General features: G+C 54.1%; 2 protein-coding genes across 3 annotated transcripts in view; both read right to left on the minus strand.

The window, feature by feature from the left end:
* The window catches only part of MAD1L1 (mitotic arrest deficient 1 like 1), a 241,059-nt gene extending 233,754 nt beyond the window's left edge, over nt 1-7,305 (minus strand). Inside the window, exons 1-3 of one of the 2 annotated variants that reach the window (XM_055136365.1) lie at nt 7,259-7,305; nt 5,706-5,865; nt 1,396-1,536 (exon numbers count right to left, since the gene is read on the minus strand). In XM_055136365.1, coding sequence (XP_054992340.1) covers nt 1,396-1,536; nt 5,706-5,855 — 291 coding nt within the window. In that variant the 5' untranslated portion in view covers nt 5,856-5,865; nt 7,259-7,305. The remainder of the gene's footprint in view (nt 1-1,395; nt 1,537-5,705; nt 5,866-7,258) is intronic. The other variant, XM_004617354.2, reaches the window with a different exon arrangement.
* A 585-nt stretch (nt 7,306-7,890) lies between these two features.
* Nucleotides 7,891-12,023, minus strand: MRM2 (mitochondrial rRNA methyltransferase 2). Its single transcript, XM_055135121.1, has 3 exons — nt 11,965-12,023; nt 10,478-10,758; nt 7,891-8,853 (listed from the first exon to the last, which is right to left on the minus strand). The coding sequence occupies exons 1-3, from the start codon at nt 11,970-11,972 to the stop codon at nt 8,411-8,413; spliced, it is 732 nt and encodes a 243-aa protein (XP_054991096.1). The 5' UTR covers nt 11,973-12,023; the 3' UTR covers nt 7,891-8,410.
* Between the last annotated feature and the right edge of the window lie 14 nt (nt 12,024-12,037).

The raw sequence follows: 12,037 nt of genomic DNA on the forward strand, positions 1-12,037 counted from the left end.
CGGGGAGGTATACTGTGATTCTTGGTGGAATATGTGCACTGGTGAAGGGATGGGTGTTCGAGCATTGTATAACTGAGACTTAAACCTGAAAGCTTTGTAACTTTCCACATGGTGATTCAATAAAAGAATAAATTAAAAACAAAAAAAGAAACATTCTGGTCCAGAGCCCTGCTCAAGTCCTGGCAAAGTGCTCTTCAGCAAAGCACAGGGAAACCTGAGCACTCAATGTGTTTTCTGGCACCAGGTTTTCAGGGTGCAGCTTCCTTAGCCTGAGCTCAGGCAGTGGGAAGTAGCCTCCAAGTGTGGGGCTCTTTGCTCTAAGGCCCTACAACCATTTTTCAGCAAAACCTGGCCTGGACCCAGGCCAGTATGCAAAGCAGTGACTTTCTAAGCTCATCACTCCTGCAATACCTGATACTTCTGCTGGAACCCAATTCCTTCAAAGGGAGGGGGAAACCAAAAGGCCTAGCAGAATGTCCTTCTTTCCCAGAAGGGATCATAACATGAAACTCACCATAACCATGTCGCCGGACCCCACACCAGGCTGTTCCATTGGGGTATCCTGGAGGGGGGCAGGTAAGAGCTCTCCCCGCCCCAAGGATCCAGTCCCAGAAGCCAAAAACCTCCAGAATTCAACTTTCAACTGCCGCCATGCTCACAGCTGCTCTCCATCAGGTCGGGCCGAGCCTCACCCACAAGTGACCCCATTCTGGAGTGTGCAGCCTCATTTGCAGTCGCACGAAACTTCATACCACACACCACCCATACTCCAAGGTACCACACCACATTTGATAGGAGGCAACCAATCTTAGAGGGAAATATTTTTTTTACAGATATATATATGTATATATACATATACATATATATATATATAAAAGCACACAAGGCTCAACCTTTAACATGTTAGAGATCTCTTGTAGAAGGGCTTAATGGCCCCTGGGTGATATACAACAATCTTCACACTCTTTCCTCTAAGGAAATGCAGCATTTTCAGTGGTTTTTCATAACAAACAATACAAAATATTATTTCAGTTCTGCTTTGGGGCAGGGGTTAGGGCACAGGATGGAAACATCCAAAATACAGTGGTGGGAAGATGTAATGGTGGTGGGATTGGTGTTTGAATATTAAATGTAATCAAATATTGTGAACTACTTTATAAAGTTAAAAATTCAAAAAAAAAAATTCAGTCCAACTGAAAAAAAAAGGCCTAGCAGAGAGGACAGTCTGTCAGCTGACCCCACTGTGGCATCCTCAAGGGCATCAAACACAGTTAAAATCTGTGGCCTAGAAGATATCAAGCCATGTGGCTCTAGCATCCAGAGGAAGATCCCCTGGGCTCTTGTTTATTATGGTCTGCAGAGGTATCACATACCCAATTCTACCTCAGAGCCCACCTCATAGCTCCTGGCACTGGTGCTGGCTGCCCGCTCCAGCTCCACACGGGCCCTCTTATGGCTCAGCTCCATCTGCATCTTCTCCCGCTCCACCTGGATGAGATGTGACTTGGACCGGATCTGCTCTGCTCGCTCTTCCAGCTAATAAGGCAACACCCAAAGAAAAGAGAATCTTCAGCTGCTTTAGGTGAATAACCCATACAACACTGACTGATCCCAATAAGGCCGCTGCATGGACTTCAGATGGAAGCAGTGGCACTGGGTCCCTAGCTGGGAGATGGGAGAAGGGAGGCAGCAAGCAGAAAGACAATAAAAACCAAGAAGGCAGGAGCAATAGTACAGTGGGTAAGTGCCAGCCTTTGCATACACAGCAGGTTTCATACACAACCCATGTTCAGTACCTTAGCACTAAAACCTGCCAAGAGTGATCCCTGAGCACAGAGCCAGAAGAAAGCCCAGAGCACTGCCAGGTATGGCACAAAAACAAAAGCAAACAAAGAAGACCGCTCAGAAAGATAGTACAGGAAGTAAGGTTCTTGCCTTATATGCAGCCCATCATCCAGTTCAACCCCCAATTCCCAGCATCACAAATGGTTCCCAAGTACCCCCAAGAGTGACCCCTGTGCACAGAGGCAAGAGTAAGCCCTGAGCACTGCTGGGTATGGCCCAAAACAAACAAATCAGAAGAGGGACACCAGAAAAAGAAAATATAGGAGTAGATAACACACATGCCCAGTCATTCCAAATACCACACGGTCCTCCAATCAACACTAGGTGCAGCCCTGGGGTCCCCTAAGCATTGCAGGGATGACACAGGTAGTCCCTGGAATCACATGAATAACATGACCTGCTGACCATGTTGGCCAACAGTTACTGGAAGTGGATCGAGGCCTCTAGAGAATGAGTTTTATTAGTCTCCTAACTGTATAACAAATCACAAATTTAGCAGTTTTAACTACTGTGGGGGCCTGAGCAATAGTACAGCAGGGAGGGCATTTCATTTGATCCCCGGCATCCATATGGTTCCCCAGCACTGCCAGGAGAAATCCCTAAGTGAAGAGCAGGATTAACCCCTAAACTTGCCAGGTGACCCAAAAACCAAAAAACCCACTAAAATAAAATTTGGAAAAGAAAAAAAGAAAAAAACAGAAATCACTTCCAGGGTGATTTATAAATTGGATCCAAGAGTCCCAGGACCATCAGAGACTTGGGATAGTAGGGCAACATTGTCCTTCTTCCTAGAATAAATATCTGAAACATTGTCTTGATACTTGAATACCAATATGGAGCAGGAAAGATTGCAATAGAGGATATAAGGTGTTTGCCTTGTATGTAGCAGATCCTGGTTCACTCTCCAGCACTGTGTATGATCGCCGGAACACCACCAGGAGTGATTGCGAAGCACAGAACCGGGAGTATGCCCAATGCCACCACTCTCCCAAAAAAATACAAACTAATATGTATCAACTATAAACATTTTCAAGCTCAAAAATAATAATCTACAAAAGGGGGGGAAGAAGGAGCTGTGTAATACATATACAGACTTCTTTTTGGAGAGGAGCAGAAACATCTTTTTTAAATTTTGAACTCCCAAAAGTGTTCAGAGTTCATTCCTGGCTCTGTGCTCAGGAAACAGTCCTGGCAGGGTTCTAAGGACCATATGGAGTTTTGAAGATCAAACATAGGTTGACAATGTGCAAAGTAAGCGCCCTCCCTGCTGTATCATCTCTTCAACTCACCAATTTCTACCTGCAGATCTAAATGTTTCCAGAGTCTTCACTTGTCATTTTGGATTCTACTTGGTAAGAAAGAGAAAAAACTACTAACTTAAGTCACAGAACACTGTAAGGAAGTCCTTTTTTTTTTGCGAGGTTGGCCACACCTGGTGATGCTCAGGGATTACTCCAGGCAGTGCTCAGGGGACCATGTGGGATGCTGGTGATAGGAAGGCAGGAGCCCTAATCGCTGTACTATCAATCCAGCCTTGAGGCAAGTCTTGCAGCTACATGACAAATCAGCTAGTTCTGCTTGCTGCTCCTTTACAGATCCTCTGGGGAGACCATAACAACACAGATTCTACAGTTTTGACAGATTTAGGTCAAAATTTCCCAGACATTTGTACCAATAAATCATAAAACTTTTTCAGACCTAAGTCACAATTCCCAGGGGTTGGAGCTATATGGTAGAGCAGGCAGGGTGTTTGCCTTGCATGCAACACAGCTGACCTGGGTTCAATCCCCGGCATCCCATATGGTCCAAGCACTGCCAGGAATAATTCCTGAGTGCAGAGCCAGCAATAACCCCTGAGCATCGCTCGGTGTGACCACTTCCCTTAATTAAAAAAAAAAAAAAAAAGACAATTTCTAAAGCCAGAATGTAGCTCAGTGTCTTACATATTTAAGTCCCTGGGTTCATCCCTGGTATGGCAAAAAACAAACTAGCACTGTAGCACTGTAGTCCCATTGTTCATTGATTTGCTCAAGCAAGCACCAGTAATGTCTCCATTGTGAGACTTGTTGTTACTGTTTTTGGCATATCGAATATGCCACAGGTAGCTTGCCAGGCTCTGCCGTGCAAAATACAAACAGTTTTAAAAATGTAAGAAGTGGGGCTGGAGTGATAGCACAGCAGGTAGGGCGTTTGCCTTGCACGTGGCCAACCCGGGTTCAATTCCCAGCATCCCATATGGTCCCCTGAGCACCACCAGGGGTAATTCCTGAATGCAGAGCCAGGAGTGATCCCTGTGCATTGCTGGGTGTGACCCAAAAAGAAAAAAAAAAAAGAAAAAAAATGTAAAAAGTGGAGCCGGAGCGATAGTACAGTGGGTAAGGCATTTGCCTTGCATGAGGCAGACCCAGGTTCGATCCCCGACATCTCATATGATTCCCCCAGCACCTCCAGGAGTAATTCCTGAGTGCAGAGCCAGGAGTAACCCCTGAGTACCACGGGGTGTGACCCAAAAAGCAAAAAAATAAAAAATAAAAATTTAAAAAGTGGCAAACTTATTTTGCCACTAGGGAAGGATTTAAAAAACTACATGCTATTCTTACCATTTCAAAAGGTATTTTAACAAAAACAAAACATGGGCTGAAGAGATAGTACGGTGTGGGTGAGTTGTTTGCCTTGCAAGCAGCCAGCCCAGGTCTAATCCCCAGAATCACATATGGTCTCTGAGCATAGCCAGGAGTGATCCCTGAGCACAGAGCCAGTAGTAAGCTCTAAGTACCATCAGGTATGGAAAGAAAAAGAAAAGACACTTATCTGTATACACATACATACACACACACATAAATGACCTAATTTCAGAAAGCAGTCATTGACACAAAAAGAACAACAGCAACTTACCCCACTGGTACAGTATGCAATTTATGCAGCACATGAATGAGCATAAACACCAGTGAAGCGGTGCCAAATATTGCATGGCTCACTTCAGGACTCCCAGAGTAACAAGAAACCACTGACCAGTCTAACTCAAGACCTTGGCAGAATGGCATAAACAGCAAAAGCAGTATCGACAAAATAGAAGGATGCTGCAGGCAGAGAGAGCTCAGCATACTTTGCACGCAGGAGGTCCAGGTCCCATCACCAGCACCACATGGTTCCCAGAGCACCACCAGCATAGAGCTAAAAATAGCCCCTTGCACTGCCAGGTGTGGCCCAAAAATTGAAAGAAAAAAAAAAAAAAAGAAGAAAAAGCAAGCAGAGAAGCTGGAAGGGCTTCGCACAGTTGAAGTCCAGAGCAGGAAGGGGGGTGCAGGTGTGTCTGTCTGTCTTCAGACACCACCTTTCTACTAGGTAGAGGCAGTGGAGCTGGCCACACCAAGACTGTGAGCTCATTTGTGAGTGTGATACTGGTCACAGGACCTGTGTAGGACACAGCTGAAGATACTGATAAATAGGGCTTTAAGGACAAAACAGTTGAGGGTCAGACCACTACCTCCAACCCTTTTTTCCCCTTCAGTTTTCGGGCCACACTATGATCAGGGGTTACTCCTGGCTTTGCACTCAGGAATTACTCCTGGAAGTGGGGACCATAGGGAATGCTGGGGATCAAACCCTGGTTGGCCGCATGTAAGGCAAACGCCGTACCCACTGTACTATGTCTCCAGCCACAGTCTCCAATCTTGTTATTAAAACTGTGAACTCCAATCTGGGGGATCAGCCAGCTGAACACTAGGCTGACACAACACTGAGCGGCCTCAACCACTTGGAACATGACACAGCTCTAAGTGGAGTGCTCTGTCCAAACACCTGAACAGGTCTGACCTGGCACAGCTATCTGTACCTAGAGGCCAGGAGAAGTCACTCACCTGCATGCTCTGCTGGTACTGCATTTGCAGGGAACCTTGGGCAGAGGCGGAGCCATCAAGTGCAGATCCTCCCTCCACTCTCTGAGAAATGAAGCTGTTCAAAGATCTCAGGGTTGAAAGGACAGTGGTGTTCTCCCCCAGGTCTTCCATGGCCACTGCCCTTCAAGAGGAAGACAGAAGAGGAGAGAGCGGGTCTTCCTATGTGCCATCGATTCTGCCAGCTACTGGAGCAGGAGGTCCCAGTCTCTCAAAGCTCTTGAAAACATATGGGTACATAGCCACAGTCCTCAGAGCTACCTGGGAACCCACAGCACAGACCCTGGTAAATCAGCAATTTTTATCACAATCTGGAATGGAGAAGGGCTGCTAGACAGGGCAGCCCACATGCCAACTTACCAGGGAAGAATGGAGGCAAAAATAACACAATTGCCACCAAGTCACACTGGGGCTGACCTGCACAGCAGGAGGAGGCGCACTGCAGGCAAGTGGCACGACCCACATGAGCATTCACCAAACGCCTGCTGACAACAGTGGCTCCCCATCACTTGCTCCAGGTGTTAACAATGCCGCTGACACGTGCATAACACCTCCAGCAGGGATCCTCCAACAAGGGATCTGGTACTGACTGGGCACCAAGAAGGAACCTCAGTTCCTTCATTCGGCAACTAAAAACCATGACACCTCTTTGCAAAATTGCTAAGAGGGTGACAGTGTCCAGAAGAACTTTAAAGGCCTATGGTACAAGGATGTCAGGGTCTGTCACTCTACTTGAGACTTTACATGGAAGTTTCAACCCTTGCACCTAGATAAAAGTTGCAGAAGTTCGCTGGCCCCTAGGTCTGAGCTGTCCTTCATGCAGAGGAGCAGAGCACACGGCCCAGAGCGGGAATACGGGGACCGGTCCCAATCAGTGGCACAAAGGTACCAGATCACCGCTGGCTGCCCTGGGACGCGCCCACACCCTACCTGAGAGGCAGGCCCCGGGGGGCAGGCGGAGGCAGCACCAAACCCCAGCCACACCCCTGATCCCGAGAAAAGCTGCGGGCAGGGCAGAGCTCCTCCAGGCAGCCCCGAGAGCCAGAGAGCCAGAGTGAGGCAGAGCGGGCACCCACAGGCACCTGCCTTCACGCGCCGCCCGCCGCCCGTCCGCCCCCAGCCCTTTCCCCTCGGCCCGCGCGCCCCTCAGTCCGCGCCCCCTCAGCCCGCGCGCCCCTCAGTCCGCGCCCCCCTCAGTCCGCGCCCCCTCAGTCCGCGCCCCCTCAGCCCGCGCCCCCCTCAGCCCGCGGCTTCCTCAGCCCGCGGCTCCTTCAGCCCGCGGCTCCCTCAGCCCGCGCCCCCCTCAGCCCGCGGCTCCCTCAGCCCGCGCCCCCCTCAGCCCGCGGCTCCCTCAGCCCGCGCCCCCCTCAGCCCGCGGCTCCCTCAGCCTGCCGCCCTCAGCCTGCGCCCCCCTCGGTCCGCGCCCCTCAGCCCAAGCTCCCCGTCTCCCCCCGCCCCCCGTGATCGCCCCCTCAGCCCGCGGCCCGCGCCCCCAGCCCCGCAGCCGCGCTGCTCACCGCAGCTCGGATCTCCCTCCTCGGCGCCCGCGCGTCGCGAGACGTCAGATCCGCTCTCGCGAGAAGTAGGCGGGGCCGGGCGTTCCGCACCGGATCAGGCCGGGACCGTCCTAAGGTTACCGCGAGGCCGCCCGGGGCCGGGCCCGGGGGAAGTCTAGGGGACCGCAGGGAGCCCGGCCGGCCCGGCTTCCTCTCGGGGCGAGCCCCGCCCACGCGCCTCCGAGGCCCAAACCCGGCCCCGGGAACCCTCCCTTTCTCCCCGAGGGATGGAGGCGGTGGGCGGCCCGACCCAGTCAGCCGACCCCAAGGAAAGGTGAGGAAACGGGGAAGGGGCTTGCCTCGCGCAGACTCCGGCTCCATCCCTGGCACCCCACAGGGTCCCCAGGTGGCCCCAGGAGTGATCTCGGCACAAACCCGGAGCGCAAGGGCGTGGCCCCAAACCCAAAGCGCAGAGAGTGTGAAGGGCCAGAGGCGGGGCTGTGGTAGAGCACCTGCCTGGCTTGCGCGGGTTAAGTTCTGGGCTCCAAACTCAGCAAGCACTTAAAAGTCTGGAGATCCCTTAGTACACAGTGTGTATCCTCTCAGAAGCCTGCACCAGTTCCCAGGGGAGAGGAAAAGAAAGAAATTCACCACCGGATTTGCTTTGGCATGTATCTTTATGGTCTTTAGAGCCTTACAGTAAGTAACACATTGTTTCCGGGGGTGGTGCACCCATACCCCTTGCATAAATTCACAGCAGTGCCTCTGAAGGTGCTGAGCACTGCCTGTTGGAAGAAGGCCATCGGCTAGGTGGACCTTAGCCCGGACGTGAGCCTTTCAGACCTTCCTAACTGCTCAGCTCCAGGCTGTTTCCAGGATGGACCAGTGTCAGAGTGAGGTCTGCCATAGCCCTTCTACTTCTCTCCTCCCTCTCATCTTTTTGACCATCTCCTTCAGTAAAGTTCCTGTCACAGATGACGATGTGGCCTGTTTCTGATCAGGCATTACAGCACCGAACACCCCATCACACTCTCCAGATTCATACAGAGGCTCCGTGCGTGTCATGCCTGCTGCACCCAAGGTCCAGCTCAGCTTCCCCAGCCACTTCCCGGAGAGCTTGGGCTACATTTGTGTGATGGGGAGGCGAGGGGGTCAGGAATGGGAGAAGAAAACTCAGTCCCGCACAGGCCCCTTCCCTCCTCGGTACTGGGTGGCCAGGAGGTACACCTCGGACGACTCTTTCCGGCTGGCCTCGGGTTTTACAGTCCAAATCCTCTGGAAGTTCTCTGCCAGCCTCCTCTGTAAGCAGTGCGTCTGACTGCCATCCCAGATTTTACAAAGGAAGGTGCCCCCAGGCTGCAGGAGGCCTGGAGCCTGCGCCAGGAGGGACAGGCACAGGCTAATGAGTCTGTCATGATCCAGGTCCTGGATCCCTGTGGCATTGGGGGCCATGTCACTCAGGATCACATCTGCTCTTCCTCCTGGAAGCAGCTCCTGAATTCTCAGGGAGACTCTTGGGTCAGTGACATCAGCTGGGCACAGGAAAGTTGCTCCTTCCAGAGGGTGGATGTGAAGAAGATCTACCCCAAGCACAAAGCCAACAGGTGCGCTGGGATCTAAGAAGGAAACAGTAGCTGTGTCCACTGGCTTGTACCCTGCGCCTTCCTGCGACAGGTGACAGATGGCTCCTGTTCAAACAGGTGGGCCCCCAACCTTTTCCCACCTTCTACTCATGGGAAGGGGTGGGCCTTCATGCCCCAGCTGAGGAACCCACGGCCCCAGAGGCCCAAGAACCATCCCAAAGCACCTGAGTAAAAGGCAGGGCTGGAACCACCACTAGCTTCCAACTGCGGCCTCATCACAGGCCCACAGCTGACTCTGTGGAGAGTTGTTACTCCGTTAGTTTTTGTTTCTGAGGGGCCACACCAGACAATTCCCAGTGGTTATTCCTGCTTCTGCACTCACGGGTCACTCCTGGCGGTGCTCAGGGGACCATGGGATGCTGAGGACCTAACCCAGGCCGGCTGCATGTAAAGAGCCTTCCCCTCTATGCTAGCACTCTGTCCCTTCGTGGAAAGGTACGTGCCGCTGTGTGGTCCTTTGAGAAACTAAGAGACTATTAAAATGCCTAGAATTAGGGCTGGGAGGTGGCGCCAAGGACGGAAGTACACACCTGGCCCTCCTCAGTCTCCAGAGCCAAATGGATTCCTGAGCACCAAGCAGTGCAAAGAATATGAACTCCCGCAACACTGCCAGGAAGCCCCCAGAAATAGATCAATTTGGAGGCCAGAGATAGTAAAAGGATTAAAGTGCTTGCCTTGGGGCTGGAGCAACAGCACAGCGGGTAGGGCGTTTGCCTTGAACGGGGCCGACCCAGGTTCGATTCCCTGCATCCCATATGGTCTCCCAAGCACCACCAGGAGTAATTCCTGAGTGCATGAGCCAGGAACAACCCCTGTGCATTGCTGGGTGTAACCCAAAAAGCTAAAAGTAAAATAAAGTGCTTGCCTTGTATGCAGCCAACCTGGGTTTGATCCCCAGCACCTATAAGGTCCCTCAAATCATGCCAGGCACGACCCCTGACCAAAAAGCAAAAAGTCAGCCCTGAGCACCACTGGGTTTGGCCCAAAAGAAACCAAAAAATTAAATTAAAAAAATGTTTGGCAAGCCCTACAGGCGAGTCCGTGTGTTGAGCCCAAGTGGAGAGCCCTGAGCAGCGCCCCCGGCCTCGGTTCAGGACCCGGAAGGCTCTGGGCTGAGTCCTGGGAAGATGTCACACCATGGAGTGACAGAACAACTCCACTACAGGGCTGGAAACAGCACAGCGAGGACAGTACTGGCCTTGCACACAGCCAACCTGGGTTTGATCTCCAGCATCCCAAACGCAACCGCCTCACCCCCCAGCCTGCCAAGCCCACCAGGAGTGATTCCCGAGTGCAGAACCAAGAGTAAGCTCTGAGCATCACCAGTTGTAGGTCCTCTCCATCCCTCCCCTGATGCAGGCCTAGGGAAGCAAAGCCGGATAGGGCCAGTGTTCATGGTCCCACGGGGTGCGGGTAGCAAAGGCACCTTCAGGACACAGTTCTGCGGGAGACTTGCATTCCCGCTTGGCCTTTCTACCTTTTCCCGTCTGGGAAACGCCAGCCTCCACTATCATTGTCCCTACCAAACAGCCACTCCACAGACCATGCTGCCCCGAGGGGCATGACCACCCCACTCCTGCCCTGGCTCAGGTCCCACCTGAGGCAGCAGCGTTGACTTTCTGCACAGACACCTGACTCCAAGCCCCAGGGGCTGCCCCGCAGTCCAACACCCGCAGGCCGGGCCAGAGGAGCCGGTGCTTCTTGTTCACCTCCAGGAGCTTGAAGGCACTTCGGCACCGGTAACTCTCCACCTTCGCAGCCTTCACAAATGGGTCATTCCGCTGCCGGGTGATCCACCGATGCTCAGGGCCACTTCGTGCCCTGCAGTGACTCACAGCTGTGTGCAGCCTCCGGCACAGGAGGATCGCACTGCCCAGCCTGCGGAGAGAGGAGCGAGCACCTGAGCACCGCAAGGAACTGCGGAGAGGGGAGCAGGCACCTGAAAACCGCAGGGAACAGCGGAGAGGGGAGCGGGCACCTGAAAACCGCAGGGAACAGCGGAGCGGGGAGCGGGCACCTGAGCGCCGCAGGGAACAGCAGAGAGGGGAGCGGGCACCTGAGCACCCCCAGGGAAGTAAAAGCGGAGCGGGGAGCGGGCACTTGAGCGCCGCAGGGAACAGCGGAGAGGGGAGCAGGCACCTGAAAACCGCAGGGAACAGCGGAGAGGGCAGCGGGCACCTAAACGCCGCAGGGAACAACATAGAGGGGAGCGGGCACCTGAGCACCCCCAGGGAAGTAAAAGCGGAGCGGGGAGCGGGCACTTGAGCGCCGCAGGGAACAGCGGAGAGGGGAGCAGGCACCTGAAAACCGCAGGGAACAGCGGAGAGGGCAGCGGGCACCTAAACGCCGCAGGGAACAACATAGAGGGGAGCGGGCACCTGAGCACCCCCAGGGAAGTAAAAGCGGAGCGGGGAGCGGGCACTTGAGCGCCGCAGGGAACAGCGGAGAGGGGAGCAGGCACCTGAAAACCGCAGGGAACAGCGGAGAGGGCAGCGGGCACCTAAACGCCGCAGGGAACAACATAGAGGGGAGCGGGCACCTGAGCACCCCCAGGGAAGTAAAAGCGGAGAGGGGAGGGGGCACCTGAGCACCGCAGGGAGCGGGAGGGTCTCTGCACCTCAAAGTCCGGCCAGAAAGGAGGGTCGGGCCAAACGGGTCCCCCAAATCCACCGGGAAACCCTAACTCCGAGGACCTCGGGAGGGACTGATCTCTCAGTGACGAAGTTGACGAGTCACCGGGACGAGCCCTACCCTGACAGGTGTCCGGAAGAGGCCGCTAGCCGGCTGTGCCCGGGAGGACGCCCCTTCCCGCCGCCAGGGCCTGAGGCTGCACGGCGGCCCTGGGACCGGCTGACCCTGACCCGGCGGGCCTCTGCGGAGTGTCCAAGCAGTGTCCGGCGGCCTCCCCACCGGCTCGTCCCCCACTCTGACTCCTGCAGACGGGCTCAGAGCGGCGGGCTGGGGGCTCCCGAGCCCACACCAGCCTCATCGCTCGCGCCGCGCCCCCGGCCTCTTACCTCTCCACCCCGGGCCCTCCGCGCCCACCCGCACCCGCCCACGCCCACGGCGGCCCGGCCAGCTCACCCCGCCATTCCGCGGCGCCAGAAACACCCGCCCCTTCCGAGCGAGGTCCCGCCCCGGAAGCTCGGGGCTGTCG

The sequence above is a fragment of the Sorex araneus genome, chromosome 4 (assembly GCF_027595985.1).
Source record: "Sorex araneus isolate mSorAra2 chromosome 4, mSorAra2.pri, whole genome shotgun sequence".
Lineage (NCBI taxonomy): Eukaryota > Metazoa > Chordata > Mammalia > Eulipotyphla > Soricidae > Sorex > Sorex araneus.

Bases quoted from the DNA above. Each gene is read 5' to 3' on its own strand.
- MRM2 (XM_055135121.1), bottom strand. The intron at 8,854-10,477 runs GTGGGACCTGAG...TTTCCTTCTTAG, and splicing joins AGTCAACGCTGCTGCCTCAG to ATCCCAGCGCACCTGTTGGC.